General features: G+C 38.4%; 1 protein-coding gene across 6 annotated transcripts in view; it reads left to right on the top strand.

Annotated features, from left to right (window-relative positions):
* TRAF3 (TNF receptor associated factor 3) overlaps nt 1-16,711 on the top strand; it is a 164,374-nt gene extending 147,663 nt beyond the window's left edge. For all 6 annotated transcript variants that reach the window (XM_020971160.2, XM_020971159.2, XM_020971158.2 and 3 more), the window contains 3 exons: nt 894-1,034; nt 6,791-6,965; nt 8,386-16,711. In XM_020971160.2, the coding sequence (XP_020826819.1) occupies nt 894-1,034; nt 6,791-6,965; nt 8,386-8,957 (888 nt within the window). In that variant the 3' untranslated portion in view covers nt 8,958-16,711. The remainder of the gene's footprint in view (nt 1-893; nt 1,035-6,790; nt 6,966-8,385) is intronic.
* Nucleotides 16,712-17,384: the final 673 nt, after the last annotated feature.

Below are 17,384 nucleotides of genomic sequence, written 5' to 3'. Positions count from 1 at the left end.
ATTATATATTATAAATGCCTATCACACAGGTCCAAAATAGCTCACCTTCTGCTTCTGTAGGGAAAGATCTCCCAAGAGCCTATCCCAAATAGCTAGTAGAATAATAGTTATTTTTCTGGCAAAATAGGATTGTAATAATCTTAATGTAATGTTATTATACATACCCTTTCTCTGACCAGCCTGGTAATACTTGGAATCCATTTTTATTTTCCCTGATCTAGTAGGATTGATCATGCTTTGTTAGGCTTTTTGAATTCCACTAGCACCATTTAATTTTTGAGTGGTTTGATGTTGCCTTCCCAATTCATTTCACCAAGAATCAACTATTACAGTAGTTATGACAATAGTAGGAACTGTAACAGTTTCTTGTATTTTATGATCTAGCCAAACAGTGGCATATAATCTATTACTGTCTTTGTTTCAGTACATTTGTTGGACTGGAATTTACCAAGTAGATCGACAGGACCCCTCATTACATTATTCAGAATGACAGCTCCCTTTCAGTGTTGGAGACAGATTCCCTCCTTCCTCAGGTCTTGAGGAGGGCTGGCTTTGTTATAAAAACTCATTTTTGCATCATTATACATCATTGAGAGACAGTGAATGGAATAGTGGGTAGAAAGTTGGCCTTGGAGTCAAGAAGACTGGGGCCAACCAAGTCCCACCTTTGACACACACTGGCTGTGTGACCCTGGGAATATCACATAACCTCTCATTGCCCTAGCAAATTCTCTACAGCTTTTAAGTGACAGATCAGCTACTGGTCTGAATGAGTAGACAGAGTAATGAAATAATAAGTCCAAAGTCCCCATCCATCCCCTTTTGATTATTTGTTATTGTTTGATAGTATGTAGTCATGTGTTGGTGAATTAATTGTAGAATTTTCTTCCCAGGTTTCCTTGTTACAGAATGAAAGTGTAGAAAAAAACAAGAGTATACAAAGTTTACACAATCAGATATGTAGCTTTGAAATAGAAATTGAAAGACAAAAAGAAATGCTCCGGAATAATGAATCCAAAATACTTCATTTACAGGTAAGCATTATTAAAATTCTACTAGATTAAGTTAAGGCAAATGTTGCATGCTGTATTTTCTGCTTTAGGACTTTTCTAGTGTGATAATAAAATTAAAACTAATTTTTATTCTTTTTTTTTAACAGGAATAGTATTTCATGTAATCTTATGTAGTTTAATCATGATGCATTTATAATTGTTATTTCCTGCGTGGTAATTAGAAATAAATGTTAAACAGTTAAAATGCATGGTTTAATTAGTGTTACTTTTACACGGTCAAACTAAATTCTTATAGTTTTTCTCTTTCCATTTCGTTAGCTCCCTGAGAGCACCAGTTGAGTTTTCCATGCAGCTATGTGCATTAATACTCATTACACACATACTCACTGATGCACACCTAAAGACTATGGGCATGCCAGGAATTTCCCAATAGCTGAGGCATCCTGTGCCCCAAAGCCATTGCAAGAATTGGAAACTCCCTCTCTTCTCCTCCCTGAGTCCTCTTCACCTAAGGATTTACTGAGCAGTGTATCTAGCTGTTCCGACGCCCACGTGTCTTTTGAGTTAGTGCAAACTGGACTGCAAGGGAGGCTGTGAATGTCCATTAATTTCATGAAATAGAGTGGTGATATGCTTTCCATTTCAGTAGTTTTACAGCATGATTTGAAGCAAAAGAGTCAAGAGGAAATATGGTTTAGTGATTAGCACAGCCATGGGAACTGGGAGTTTGAGTTTCGGTGCCTGATTTTACCGTTGCTCTCTGGACCCCTCTTTTCCTCCAAAGTTCAGCTCGGGTGCTGCCCCTTCCAAGAGGCCTTTCCTGATTCCCTCACTTATTAGTGCTCCTCCCTCCCGCATCCCACAACCTCACGAGAGTATTGATCAGTTATTTTATATAGCTTTTCTGTTGACTTCTCTACCTGCTTGTTGTTTCCTCCAGGACATAAGGTGTTTAAGGGCAAGAATTCATTCTTGTCTTTGTATCCCCAGCACCAAGCATGGCACCCGGAGCATAGCAGGCACCTGTTAAGTTTTCATTGAATTTCTGTTCTTCCAGTTATCTGTCCAACAAATGGCCACTTCTCCAATACACGTGTTTTGTTTCATAGACACATCATCATAAGGTCGTAAAAGTAGATCCAGAAGGGACCTTCGAAATCTTCTAGTTAAAGCCCCTTATTTTGCAGACATAGGAACTGAGGTCCCACAAGTAGTAAGTACATGGCTACAGTCTGAAAGATACTTATTGGTGTGTTTTGAAGACCATAGATATTTAAACTACAGATTGAAGTTATTATTGGTGTACTCCCCTGCTGAATATTGTATGACTACAAGTATAGATCGTGTGTTTCCTTAAATGTGAAACATTTAGTAGTCTCAGCAGTGCAAATTCATCATAGTTTTTGGAAGTGCTCATCCTACCATTTTAAATATTGTACTAGGAAGGACATTAGTCCTGAAATTAGCCTTCCTGAAATGTGTAGCCTATAACTACTTCAGAAAAGAGAGAATTCTATGTATTATTAGAAAGCTTATTTCAATTACAGCTAAAATCTCTATGGCTCTTTAAGGTTTACAAAGTGCTTCCTTCCCTCATAAGGAGTAGGTAATTAAGGCATTATAGCCATTTTACAGATGAGGAAGATGAAACTGAGAGAAGTCAAGGTCATATGATCAGAATTTAATCACTTCACCAGATCTAAAAATCACTAGAGAAAAGATCCTGGGGTTAGGGGATTCACAGGAGCACAAATTCATGTGCTATTGAGTTGGATTAAAATCAATTTTAGATCTATTCTGTGCAAGTGTGTGTGGGTATATATATGTATGTATGTGTATCTCAGACTCATAAAGACACTTTGAATTCATTTTAAGCTATGTCTTCTTCTACCTTACTCTACTCAAAATGTATCTTATTTATATGTAGCTTTCATGTGAAAGTATCAGTAATTAGAACACTGAGATGTATCAACCAGTTAGATAAAAAAAAATAATTCATGATATTGATTATTTGACACCACTTGGGAAATAAATGTTTAAATAAAGATGAATTTGTATAGGGTGTAACAGATTGTTTATAAATTCACTTCTTCACACCCACTGAACAGAAATTCATCTTGAGATATGCTGTAGTAGATGCCTTGCCTTCAGGGATAAAATCATCCTTGTGACTTATATGTAGAAAGTATTAATTACCACCTTCCACTCAAATTATTTCATGTATACAGGTTAAAAGGCCCAGTTAAAAATAAACATTTTTTTTCCTTTGCTGTGCCTGGCAACTACTTTAAAGTCTACTGCTCTTAAGTGGTTTCCAGATGCAGCTTGGGCCTTTTTATCATCTTTGAGTTGCATAAAGTTTAGGCTGCTGTGCATAAATTTCAGATTGTGACACCTGAAAACTCACTTGTTCCAATTTATGAACCAAGTGTGAAATAGATGTGGTAGTTGGTATTAGTAGTGTCTACACTGAACAAAATTGACCTACACGTTTATATCCTGTTCCGTGCATAGTGTTACACAGATCTGCTTCATGTAATCTTTCTTGGAAGTACACTCAAATCTCATTCATCCAAATTCCTCTAACTGAACATTTGTGATATCTCATGTAGAGGGTAATGATACAGAACAATTATCCCTCAGATTTGTATGTGCTTGGCAGTTTTCAAAGCCCTTCCATAAATCATCTTATTTTATTTAGGCCTCTCAATAATTTGATAAGGGAGACAGGCCAGGGTTATATTCCTCATATTACAGATGAGAAAACTGAAACCTAAGGTAAAGTGACTTCCACAAATTCATGTGCCCGATATGTGGCAGAGCAAAGACCGCGTCTTCTGTCTCTTGTTCAGTCTTCTGAATTATAAATTAGATATGAATAGATTTAATTCAGAGCTCAAATGCTTGAATAAATTTTATTGGCTAAGCTTATTATGAGCTCTGATTTCTACTAGCTTACCTGATTTTATTTCAATTAACTAATCAATCGACAAGCATTAATTAAGTGTCTACCATCGCTGGGCATTGTGCTAGGTGTGGAGGATACAAAGACGAAAGACCATCCCTTGCCTCATTACAACCTACTGGGGGAATACAATATGCTTATTAGTATTCTTTTGTACTCTAGTTTATAGTATTGTAGTACTTCAAAGTAATCAGATTCTTTTTAAAAACAGATTCTTCTCTACCTCCAGTAGAACTCCTTCTCTCCCTTCGGAAAAAAATCAAGTTCACACACACACAGGGACACACTCCTATATTTAAGTCTTTGTTGTGCATTGTACTTGTTTGAAAATAAAATAATTATATCCACATAAGAAATTATATTCTTTTGAGAAATCATTGTTATATTTTTTAAATATGCAAGTAATTACTCTTTCTTGGAAAGAAGAAAAAGAGGAAGACATTTGTAGACCAGGTAACTAAGTAAAAAATGTATTCTTTTTGTAGTTTCCTTTTAATTATTAACTTGCTGTAGGTACTGAAACTTAAATGTTTAAAAATAAGTTTCTAAAAGGAGAAGTAGAGATGGTGGGGACCAGCAGGGTTATCCCCTTAGATACAGTGGATGTTGGACAGCCCCTTGGAGGTAATTTATCACTCTCAAAGTGTGACGTAAATCTAAATTACCTTGGCTTGTCTTGATCTTTCAAACATGCAAAATGTTTTAGAAACGAAAAACCCCTTTAGGTTTCTGAGAATGGTCACAAACTGGTGCATGACACTGTTGGAGCAGGCAAGAATCTAGACAAATCTGGCAGTAAAATTACTGTTGTCGCCCAAATAATTGTATGATTCCTGTTGTTACTTTATTATTGTTCACATGGAATCTACCACGGATTCTGTAGATGAAATTTCTGCCAAATCAATTAAATTGAGACGTTATGGACCTTGGACAAGTTATTTTACCTTTTTGCCCCAGTTTCCTCCTCTAAATGTGAAGGGTTAGACTATATAGTATTTAAAACTCTTTCTAGTGCCAACATTGTGTGTGGTGTCTGAAAAGAGCCCTGAGCTGAGGTGCTTTATTACACACACACACACACACACACACACACACACACACAATATTATATATTATATATATAGTAGCCAAATAAAAATGTGGAATATCCAAAACAGGAAAATGATAACTTAAATAAACCAATGTCAGAAAAAGAAACTAAACAGGCTGTTAATGAACTGGTAGTCAGGTGGCTCAGTAGAAAGAGCAAGGAACTTGGACTTAGGAAGACCTGAGTTTAAATCATGTCCTTGACATGCTCTAGCTGTGTGACCCTGAGCTAGTGCCTTAACCTCTCTTAGCCTCAGCTTCCTTATCTATGAAATGGCGATAATAGTACCTACCCCCAGGGTTGTTGTCACATGAGTTTATATGTTTACTTACATATATACATATACATACATATATATATATATATCACTTTGCAAACCTTAAAAGCTATTTAAATAATGCTAGAAATGGTAACTATATCAGTACTTTAATACTGAAGTGGATTTATGATCTCATCCATGTAGAAAATGATGCAAATTACAACCCATCCTTTTCCTGTGTGACTTTTGTCCATGTCTTTCTACAAATTCTTCCTGTGAGGTCCACCCAGTGTACTTCCTCTAGATCTTTTCATACTGGTTAGGTAGCAGTGGAGTACAAGGGCAGTTTGTATGTTCTTCTTTGCTCATCACCTGACTGTGGCCTACCTTCTTTTCCCGTCACATATTTCTCTGATGTTATCTTTTATGCCGCTTCTTGTGCACAGTTCTTCACTGGTATTGTTTTGTAGCCTCCAGGCACCTCTCCATTGTCCTTTGGATGACTCTTAGCTCTAATTCTTCCCAAATGGGCATTCCCTGACTTTTAGCCAAACAGCATCACCAGAAGAATATTGAGGTCAAAGGCAGAAGTTGCTTTCCTCTCCAGCTGATTTCTAAGCACAGTTTATTGTCTAGGAAGATGTGGGTGTGGATGGACCAGCTCTGTGGGTTGTCCACGCAACCACTTATTGTGGGGAGTCCCACTTCCTTTTGAGCTCTTGTGTTAGATTTCCTCTTTGGTGACAGCAAATACCTTTGACAAGCATATGAATTTTGTTTTATGCCTTACTTGATATTAATAATCAGAAAGTAATCAAGAAAATTTTCTCTGTTGTTACATAGTTCAAGGAATTCCGTATGATGTTGATACTAGCAAAGGAAACACCTTATTGGCAGAGAGACTTGAAGGTCACATTTTACTCAGAAAAGTTGCATGTATGTGTGTATGCATATACGTATACAGTGGAATCTCATATTTTCTAGAACTTTCAGAAAATGATGTGACTATAAAGATGTAGTCTGTTGGAAAATGTTCACAAAAGCTTTCTTCTTCCCTTCTTGCTCTCATCAGGGATCCCCTTGTTACGTGTGTATAGAATTATCTTGGTTGTCAACTCTGGTTCAGTTGTAAAGAGGTAGAGACCTCTTTCAGACTCAGAATGTTAAATACAGTTGTGATTTTCAGTGGAAAAGAAATCTCAGGAAAGCAATATATTCAACAACAACTACCACCCAAAAAAGAGAAAACCCCTCTGCTTTTTGTATGGCAAAGAAATTAGGGATTGATGCTTCCGTAGTAGATTTCAGAAAACTTAGAAGGTTATTTTTACTTGCGTTTCTGATCATCATTGACTTTACTAATGCAGTTATTATGTTCCTTTTCTGTTCTTCTGTTTCACGTTCCATGCATTCTCAAGCATTTCTAATTGGTTTTGCTTTTTCATCCTCTTTGTATTGAAAAGCGAGTGATCGATAGTCAGGCAGAGAAACTGAAAGAACTGGATAAAGAGATCCGTCCCTTCCGACAAAACTGGGAGGAGGCTGACAGCATGAAAAGCAGTGTGGAATCCCTCCAGAACCGAGTCACGGAGCTGGAGAGCGTGGACAAGACTGCAGGACAAGCAGCACGGAATACAGGTGAGGAAGGAGGGGCAGGGAAAGTGGGAAAGCGCCAATGTCTCCTTGAGACAAGAGACAGCCGGAATCCCTGCGTCCCACCAGATGCATTGTCTCCGAGGGAAAATCTTCCCGTCAGCTGTTCAGTTATCACAAGGAAAGGCAGATATGTGAAAGCCATGCACTTGTGGCAGGTAATATTAGTGCCTTATACACCACATTTAGTTTTCATGTTATGGAAAAAGCCCTGGTGTGACAGGGGTGACAAAGAGCAAGAGTACACACTTATTACAAGTGCAGTGCACATGTCTAGGAGTCCGGCTGGGTCATGGCTTCCAGGTGATTCATCATCTTTACATGAATTCAGCAGCACTTCTATCTACAGATAAAATGATAGCTTTAGAGCTAGAAGAAAGATCATTTAGTCCAACTCCCTCATCTTATAGACTGAGGCCTGAAAAGGTTAAATGATTTGCCCCTGGTCCCACAGGTCTGAGTCCAAATTCAAAGCTCTTTCTCTGTACCGTGGTGCCTTTTGATGTCCTACAGGCAGTGGAAAATATGAGTTGAAACCTTGGGGGAAAGGTCTAGAATACAGATATTTATCCACATAGAATCAACATTTTTGGCCTTGGAAGAGAATTTATCTAGTATTGACCAAAGTTTGAAATCCATCCTTTCTGGATCTGCTGGATGATTTCATGAGTTGCCGTGGCCAAAAAGTGTATCCTCTGGTAGCTAACCTGGTGAGGTAGCTAACCTTCTTCATATTTAACTATGCTAGTGCTAGGCCTGCCCTCAAAGCCTTCCCAGTTTAGTGGTGAGAATAATGCTATTATTATTGTCATTATGTTGATGCTATTATTATTTTATTATTGTTATTAGTGTGATAGAGCCCAACTAGAAAATTGAAGAGAGGGACGTGATAGAGCTTTATAGGCAGTACTTAGATGTAGGTTTGTTCTGGAGATCTGTGCACGGTCATATGATGATCACAGAGTGACTTTAGCTGCAGTAGGAAGATTTTGTAAAGAAGCATAAAAGTAATTAAAAAAAAGTTAGAATATTACAAATATAATAGGAATTGGACAAGGGATTTGGTGATGGGTATGGAGAAGAGTGTGTGAAATGAAATGGCTGTTCTTGACAATGACTAAATGCTGTAGAGTGAAAAGACAGAGTTGTTAGAGAGTACTACCATTAGTTAAAGTGTTTGGAGGGAAGGTGTGATGGGAAAATTATTATGGAAGCTATACATATTTCCTCTTATCCACCTCTCACTTCATCACCACCAGATTTCACAATACTGGTCTGTCTTAGATAAAGACTATTGTATTTCAAGTAGCAGCTAATGTGTATTGGTATGAGGTATGTCAATCTTGCTGTAGTGATATTTCAAAGTAGTTGAGTGCTTCTGTTTCTTTCCCTTACTCTCTTCTAGGCTTGCTTGAGACACAATTAAGCAGACATGACCAGATGCTAAGTGTTCATGATATTCGACTGGCTGACATGGACCTCCGATTCCAAGTGCTAGAAACCGCCAGCTACAATGGGGTGTTAATCTGGAAAATTCGAGATTATAAACGAAGGAAGCAGGAAGCTGTCATGGGGAAGACCTTGTCACTGTACAGCCAGCCTTTCTATACGGGCTACTTCGGCTATAAGATGTGTGCTAGAGTTTACCTTAATGGGGATGGGATGGGAAAAGGAACTCACTTGTCTTTGTTTTTTGTCATAATGCGTGGAGAATATGACGCTTTGCTTCCTTGGCCCTTTAAGCAAAAAGTGACTCTCATGCTAATGGATCAGGGATCTTCTCGACGTCATTTAGGAGATGCTTTCAAACCTGACCCAAACAGCAGTAGTTTCAAGAAGCCTACCGGAGAGATGAACATTGCATCTGGTTGCCCTGTCTTTGTGGCCCAAACTGTTCTAGAAAATGGGACGTATATTAAAGATGATACTATTTTTATTAAAGTCATAGTGGATACGTCGGATCTGCCAGACCCCTGACAAGTGGATGGGGAAATGGATTTAAGCAACAGGTAACCCCACTTAGGGGTTTTGAACCAGTCTGTCTTCAATGAGGTCCTAAGCTCAGAAGAGGACCTTGTGGAACAGAAGGAAGAGTCTGAAGGCATAATTGCATAGGGTCCAATGGTGAAGTAGCAACACATTAAGAAATCATACCTTGGTATATTTTCTAATAGAACTAGCAACACTTCAACTCTGAAGAATTATTTATCCTTCGTTGGGATAAATATTACTATCAGAGGGTTTTAATTTTTATTTTTAAAGATCTAGTTAATTGAGGTAGAAAGACATATATGCTAAGCAAAAAAACAAACAAACAAACAAAACAGATATGATTTTTCTTCCTTAAACTAGAACACCAAAAAATTCACATGTGGGGATAGCTGGATATGTCAGCATGTTAAGTAAAAGAAGAAATGATGAAATCATAATGCAGTTCTGATATATTCGTTCAAAAAAAAAAAGCAAAGTGCAATCTTGTTTCAAATACAATATATTGTCTATTTTTAAGGCCTCACCTGGTCTCTGTTTTAATAATTTGTTTGTCAGAAGACCCTGAAGTACTCAGTCTCTAAATTCAGAATCATTTTTTTGATTTAAAGTTTTATTGATAATTATTAACACAAACATCTTATTTTAAAATGCTGATAGACTGATATTTCTCGGAAGAAAATGTAAAATTTCAAACACTGGTTATCACTTGTGATAGGAAAGAAAATACTCAATCTGTTGTTATTTCTCGTTAGAAATGTAAACCTACAATATATGTCGTAGTTAATGACACTACTTCAAAATTATTAAGAAAGAAAAATTGCTCATGGATGCCGTGCATCATTCTCAGATTTATAATTGTTTTCACCCTAAAATAGGGCATTTGTTGAACTCTGAAGTTCTAAACAAAAATCCTGTAGGTTTTTAAAGCTCTGCCCCATGTGTTCAAATGATCTCTCTATTGCTAATGACACAAATATTAAATCTCCAAGATGCTTGGTGTTCTGGGGGCTGGGAAAGGCAATTCATGCAGAAAGTGGTCACTTTAGATACGTTTATTCATTCTGTCACAATGGCTGCATTTTGTTAAAGATCTCAGAAAGTGAAGTCTTTACATTGAGATGGTGGCATAATGTACATGTGCCTTAGATGTGACATGCTGCTTCTATACCATAGATTTGTACTCAGTTAAATTAGAGAAAAATGATAGCTTAACCAGACTTTTCTGTTGTCACCTGTGGACTTTACCCACGTGAGGGCCCCTGAATGATTTCCTGTACGTGCTGACAAGAAGCCAAACTGTCCTTTTGGCCTCTGGAGCTTCCATTGCTTGATTGCTGTGGATTCTAAATTGTCAGGCCCCAGCAGTTTTCCCACACTGCTCCTGTGGAACCTGAACGTAGGGCTTTGATCCCATCCCCAAGGCTAATGTGGAATGGAGCACTGTATCCTCTTTCATGCCCCTGCGTGGTAGAGGAGAGCACAGATGCCTAAATGGACTCCTCTGGGCTTTCTCAAAATGTAAATTGCATCTCCCCTTAGGGATGACTTGTTGAGGAGACTCACAGACCTCCCTGCCATCCATCTCTTTTCTAGGGAAATGCTGTATAGGCTTCTATGGGCACAGCCTAAGCTTTCCCAGAAGGCTTTTTCTCAAACCCTGTTTACCTTCTTCTCTTAATGGTCTGACTGTGATTAGGAGTCTGATGACCTATCTCCTGTCTTTTACCTTTTACTATGCACCATGTTCTATGGGTGCTTCTTAACATCGATGGGTGCTAAACCTTGATGGGTGCTTCTTAGGCAAAACCAATGTGTATGAACTACCGCATCTGTGCCACGTTCAAGAGAAATTTGCACCCCCACCATTGGCCAGTTGGGTGGTGCTCCTCAGACTGCCTGCCTCTTGGGCTATTTCTATAATCTGTAGCATGGGGACAGTTGGATTCATGCCTCTGTAGTTCACCTTGTCTCTGGTGCTATTGTCTGTCATGGGTGTGCCTTCACATACAGTGCCTGCAGGAAGGACTTTCCACTTACAAACAGTAATTCAACACCTACCATAAGTATTCAATGCATACCATAAGTGGTCTTCATTGGTTTTCCAAGCACCTGCTCCAGTATAACCTATTGTTTAAGTAGCACAAACACTCCATTTATTGTTTCTTGACTTCCTTTTCCTTTTATTCATCACCAGGATATTCCTTTTGGGGGTGGGGTGGGGTGGGGGACACAAGTAAGTGCCATCACCATCACGTAAGACCTATTTTGAGTCATATGTTTCTGTCACTACTCATTGAGGAAGGACTTCCTGCAGAAGATCTGACAGCTGCAGTATTTTACAGGCTGCCCACCTAAAACCACTGTTACCTCGAAGGTATGCCCTGGGTGTGCCCCGGGTCTTGTTCAGATGTGTGTGTTCTCCTAAGAGGCTTTTGGATACAGGCAGCCTGGCAGTTCTCATAGTGGGCCTGGGGTCTCTTTACTGAGGCCATGGTCACTGATAGGGACTGCTCCCAAGGACTTTTTTTTTTTCCAACACAGAAAACCACATATGATTGTCTGAAATTTTAAAAGAAATTCAAAAACATTTGTGGCCTTGCAAAGAAATCCCCTCCCTAGATTGAATCCTGGTTTGAGCTGGGGATTACCTCGAAGCATTACGTGGAAGCATCCATTCCCTTTATGGTAGGACTTCTCCAGATAGACTTCCCAGACTAAGATTATTGGTTGAATAAGGTAGAAATTTTTTCCCTTGGCTTTCCAACATATGAAGCCCATAGTATTTAATTTCAGTAAAACTGTGAAATCTCATCTAGAGCAAGGAGGTGCTGTTATGTCTTATGACTTATAGTCTTTCAGTAATTAGGTTAATATTTATTGGAACTATTTTTTTCAATATACCTTTTGGATTTTCTCTCTCTCAAACACACCAAACTTGTCAGAAAGCATTTGAGTCTCTTACATACTCTATAGTATTTTCAGTTTTGCCACCAATAGTTGGCGTAACTAGAATCTCTTCAAAAATATTATTTTTCTGTTTGTACTAGTGTTCCTGAATAGCCAGATGCTGTTCATTCCTATGAGGCAATGGTCTGCACTAGTATAGTGGGAGAACTAAATCCCTCAACATTTTCAAAAGGCCTCAGGCTACTAGGAGTTGAATGTTTCTATGTGTTAGATGCCTCTGTGTGCGTGTGCACCTTCTTTACTATTACAGAGTGACAAATTTCCAACATAACAAAACTGCTCCAGTAATTAAAAACAAAGTTAAATATTTGTGCATGAATTGATCTACTTAATTTCTCTGATAAATTTCATAATGGAAATAAGAACTTTTTCCTGACTCGATAACCACTTTTGCAGTTTCTCCCTCCCATCTCTCTCTCTCTCTCTCTCGCTCTCTCTTTCTCTGTGTGTGTGTGTGTGTATATATATATACATATATATATACACACACACACACACACATCTTTCTCTCAATATAAAACTATGTTTATTCATGCAGTTGACAGTTATGAGGCAAGGAACATCTGTGTTTTGGAAACATGCTGGAAAATCACTCACTGTGGACGATTTCACATGACCTGTCCCTCATTTGATAGGAATTCAACCATCATTAAATCCTGTCATTGCTGGCATGGCTTTTCATACTTAGTGGACTGGGACTTTTGTATGTATTGTTGGACCACTCTTCCATACAGCAGGTCTTGTTACCTAATTTGTGTGTGTAACAGAGAAACAGAAAATGTATCTAATATGTAGTGATGCAACTGCAATGCCTACTATTCACCTGTAACTTGTGAAGATTTACAACCCCATGAAGATCCAAACCAGGTTCTCTTCTTGCCATACTAGAAGGCAAGTTTGGAAGGTAGAACTTTTGCCTGGGATGTGACTGAAAAGTCTTTCAAACAAGACATGGAAGAGCTTTGTATCCTTTAGGGTTTAAAGTGTTGAATAATATGAATGTTGGGGTGTCATTTTATTTAGTCATCAGCTGGGAAGTCGTACTGTCAATGACCATAGTTTGAGACATCTTGTAAGGCTAAAAACCAGTTTCTGGGCTGGATACAATGAGATCACATTAGTCCTTTTTCATTTAAAAAAAAATTCCCATGTTCATGTATATGACTGATAGAGACTAAAATAAATTCATATAAATTAAATAATTGGGTTAAAGGTGTCAAATAAAAAAGTGACAGTGCTCTCCCAGATGTTGAGATTCAATGGCACTCTCATAGTTTTAATGCCTTGATAAATGTTAACTATGCAAGCAAAGTAGGCCAAGAAGAGGTCTTGTATTTTAATGGCTAATGTTCATAACCTCGGTCTAGTTAGTAGTCCGTCCACAGGATAGATGCCCTGTGATTGATTCTTCTTCAGAAACATGGAGTGTAGAAATCTGAGACTATAAAAAACACCTCTCTGAGGCCCATGTCTCCATATACCAAATCAACCAGATGAAAAGTAAGTCAGTCAAACAGATGAGTTATGTAGGAACTATTTTTGATTGTCATGTATAGTGGAGTGGAAGTAATGCTGGACCAGAAGTGAAAAGACCTGGATCTATCTGCCCCTTGCTGGCTGTGAGACTGGCAAAGCTCTTCCTCTCTATACTATGGTTTCCTCATCTGTCAAATGAGGAAGGCTAGATGATCCCTGTGGTCTCTTCTAGCCCTGATATTCTGTGATTTTACTAAGCTGATTTGGATGTTTCTGTCATTAACACCACTACCAAACTGACCAGTTTTTTAACTGAATTGGCCAAATCATCTCATGATTTCGACATTGTGCAAACACAAGCCAAGTGAATATCCTTGGAGAGATATGGGCATCTCATAATGATGTCAAGGAAACCATTAGGCAGTACCTACTTTTGGCCTTTCACTGTCCATATAGGAAAACCTAGGAAGGGAAAAAACCCTGATCTGCCTTGTTTCTAATCTCTAAGGCTTCTCCCCAGTCTGAGTCGCAGAGTGGTGGCCAGTTATTGGGGTTACCACTCATAGAGCTCAGTGAGAGGGGAAAAAGCTGTAAGAGCGATAAACCACACACTGACACTTTGGTCCACTTCTTCTTCTTCCTGAAAGAGTACTGAAGACAGCCAACCTAACTGCACTGAGACAAGTTCAAAACAGTGAGACTGACGACTATATCCTTTAACAGGCAAGACGTACATATTAGAGGAGCCCTGGCTTCTCACCCCCCATTTTCCCTTAGCATACAAGGAAGTGAAACTGAATAGTGAACCACAAGGAATACTGCGCATGATTCCTTCTGGTTGTGGTTCCTGACTTACCTGAGGTAGAATTCCCTGGCAGAGTGATTCAGCCACACAGGTGGCTCATTAAGTCAGTGGAAGCAAGAATTAAGAGCATTTTCAATTCTGACACTGGGGCTTTTAAATTGAACTCTTGCCTGTTTAAAATAACGTCTCATTGCTTGGATAACATCTGTACTTCAAAGGACCTGTGATTTCATCAGTGTGGGTGCTCCTACTACCAAGGCAGATCAGAACCCTTCCAGCTAGCAATGCTGTTTCATGAGTTGCTGTGGCTGGGGAGAAAAAAAAAAATGAAAAAAAAAAAATCCTCCCCACTTGGTAGTCAGTCTTCTGATGATGAAGCTCTCTGAACTTAACCAGTCTGGTCTTCAAATGACAGACACACGGTCTCATACTCACAGTCTGTTCTCTAAGCCTTTCCAGTTTGGTTTTTCCTACCAGAGTTTGGCATTTGGCATAACTTTTGAGAACTCAGAGTGACCTCCATGTCACAATAAGGCATCAGGATGGGGCTCTAATGGAGGGAGGTGAAACATTAAAATGTTGAAAAGGGCTGAACTATAGCTGTAAAACAATATTTTTTAACATGTAGTGCAGATCTTTTAGTCCTTAGATTATCAGGAAGAGGAAAATTCAGGGAACTCACTTAAAACGTGTAGCAGTTATGAGATGAATGTGGGATCTGTTCTCCAAATCTCTTATTTCTTGACCCATGATTGTAGTTTTTGTCTTCCATTTCAAAAGCTATAACATCTTGCATGCGGTTTTCTCCAGAGTAGGGTTAATTTGTTAGGGTTTAAGCCAGGTGAATTTCAGTTGAGAGTTTGATCTTTGGAAATACTGAATAGGTTGGCTATCTCACTATTGTTGGTTATGATGGCAACATTTATCTCTAGTAATTTATTAAGCACCTATGCCGTGCAAGAGACTGTGCTAGATGTTAGAGATCCAAAGATGGACGTGACGTAGACGTTCCCAAGGAGTTTACAGTCTAATGGGGAAGAAAGGCAAGTCCACAAACAACTGTTATGCTAGGAAGAGTCAGATGTGTGCGAAGGGAAGTTCTAAGCACAGAGAAATTTGAGGTGGAGAGTTCCCTTCAGGAAAGAAGGATGTCCAGGAATGCTTCTTGGAGGAAATAGTATTTCCGGGGATTTGTCTTTTTCTTAGGCTATAAGCTCATCGGGGGTTAGGGCTCTGTCCTGGTCATTGTTGTGTGTCTCATGACTCCTTAGTCCAGTGCCTTGCACACAGTGAGCACTGAATAAATATTTATTGAATTTTAAAAAGGTCTTTGTCATACATTATTACACCACCAGATTTTTAAAGGATTTTTTAAATGTCATAAGTGAAGAAAAATAGAAGCATCAGAACAATAATAAATTGAGGCTCTTACGAAGATCAGTAAAGGCCAACAAGAATTTCTAGGTAACTCTTCTCCTTCATTGAATGTGATATGACTTGAATTTCAGTCCAGGATTGAAAAGGCAGATTCTCCAACTATGACCTGCACCCTTGGCAGAGAGTTGCCCAATCTGGTTTGGGAGAACAACAGAATGGGTTCAAATGTCCATAATTGCTAAGGTACCCTGCAGCTCATTTTATCTCCTTCATTGCTGCTATATTTGGAGTCTATTGTTTTCACTGTCTTGGTGAAAAAAAAAACAAAAAGAGGTTAAACTTCAGAATTTCTTTAATTGTGGCATCAGACTCCAAGAATTAGCAGTGGTTGATATCAGATCTGGTTTGATTGCTCTTATTCCCCTTGGACAAGTAGGATAACCTGTAACAACAAATGAAGTGACTTTTAATTGGAAAACATAAAAATGGACATTATTTCCAAGGACTTCTGTAAGAAATATCTGTGGAAGAACATCAGTGACAAAGAACCATATGTAAAAATCAGTGTAAAAAATTGTGTAACATTTTTGGAATTGCATTGACTTCACCAATGGTACACTTGTTGTGTTCAGTTCTATTATCCAAAAACAAAGACCAAAGAAGGCCAATCTCATTTGACTGTGTATTTCTAATCTGCCTGTTTTAAAGATGATCATATGTAGTAACATTAGCTATAAGGATACTTTTTTGGCAGTACAAGTGATCTGGTAACCAGTGGTTTATGTACTGTGTTTCTCTGCTCGTCTAGGTTTAAAAGCAAACGAAAAACAAACAAAAAAAAAGAGAGACGATATAATTTATTGCTCAGCAATAACCATGTTGTTGATAGTCATTAACAACGTTTTAATTTTCCAATAGCATTATTATGTTTTGTATTTCTGTTTATTGTATATTGTGTGTGGTTTTATTTGGTATTTATTTGTGTTTTGAGGTCTTGCAGTGTCTTTTGTGTTTTTAATGCTAAGCAAAGTGTGTAAGAGTATAGAATGCAAAACTTCAAAATGCTAAATTGTCTGTTATTAGAGAAAAAATAAATCTTAATAAGGAATTCTCACTTTTTGTATAAAAACATCCCAGAAATGTAAATGAGCCAATGTCCTGGAGTTTGTTGTCTGGAAAACAATGCTCATGGAAGAACAGCTTTTCAACTATGAGTGAGCCTGGTGGCTCATAAGGCAACTCTCCCCAAATCAGATTGTATGTTCCTGCGCTTTGCTAAGGAGTCTAAGTTCTCTGCTTTAGAAATCCTAGCTGGTGGCGTTGCACTCATTGCATTCATGAATTAGCAGTTCGGTCAGACGTTGAGGTGATTCCCACACACATAGAAGGCTAGAGAGGGAGGTTAGCTCTCTGGCTTAGAAATCCTAGCTTGTCGTACGGCGTTCATCGCGTTCATGAATTAGCGGTTCATTCAGATATTGAAATGATTCCCACACACAGAGAAAGCTAGAGTCTTCAACTGTCTCTTACACTTGGGACTGGATCTTAAAATCTTGACTCTGATGAAGTTTTTCCTCCAGAAAGTTTAAGAAGCTAATAATATTCATGCCATCCTTGTGAGGTCACTAAAAGCATTTCAAAGACACCATGCATCAGACTGACAAAGAACCTCCTACTTTAGCTACACCCACTTCTCTGACTTCCAGTGGGAGTCATTACCTTGAAGGGAATAGTCTTTCTTGTTCTTTAACTTTTACAATTCAGTTTATAGCAACAGAAAGAATTAA

This window comes from Phascolarctos cinereus, unplaced genomic scaffold (genome assembly GCF_003287225.1).
Source record: "Phascolarctos cinereus isolate Bilbo 61053 unplaced genomic scaffold, phaCin_HiC Scaffold_2;HRSCAF=192, whole genome shotgun sequence".
In the NCBI taxonomy this organism is placed as follows: domain Eukaryota; kingdom Metazoa; phylum Chordata; class Mammalia; order Diprotodontia; family Phascolarctidae; genus Phascolarctos; species Phascolarctos cinereus.
Note: the sequence above shows the minus strand (reverse complement) of the source record. Positions and strands in the feature narration are given on the sequence as shown.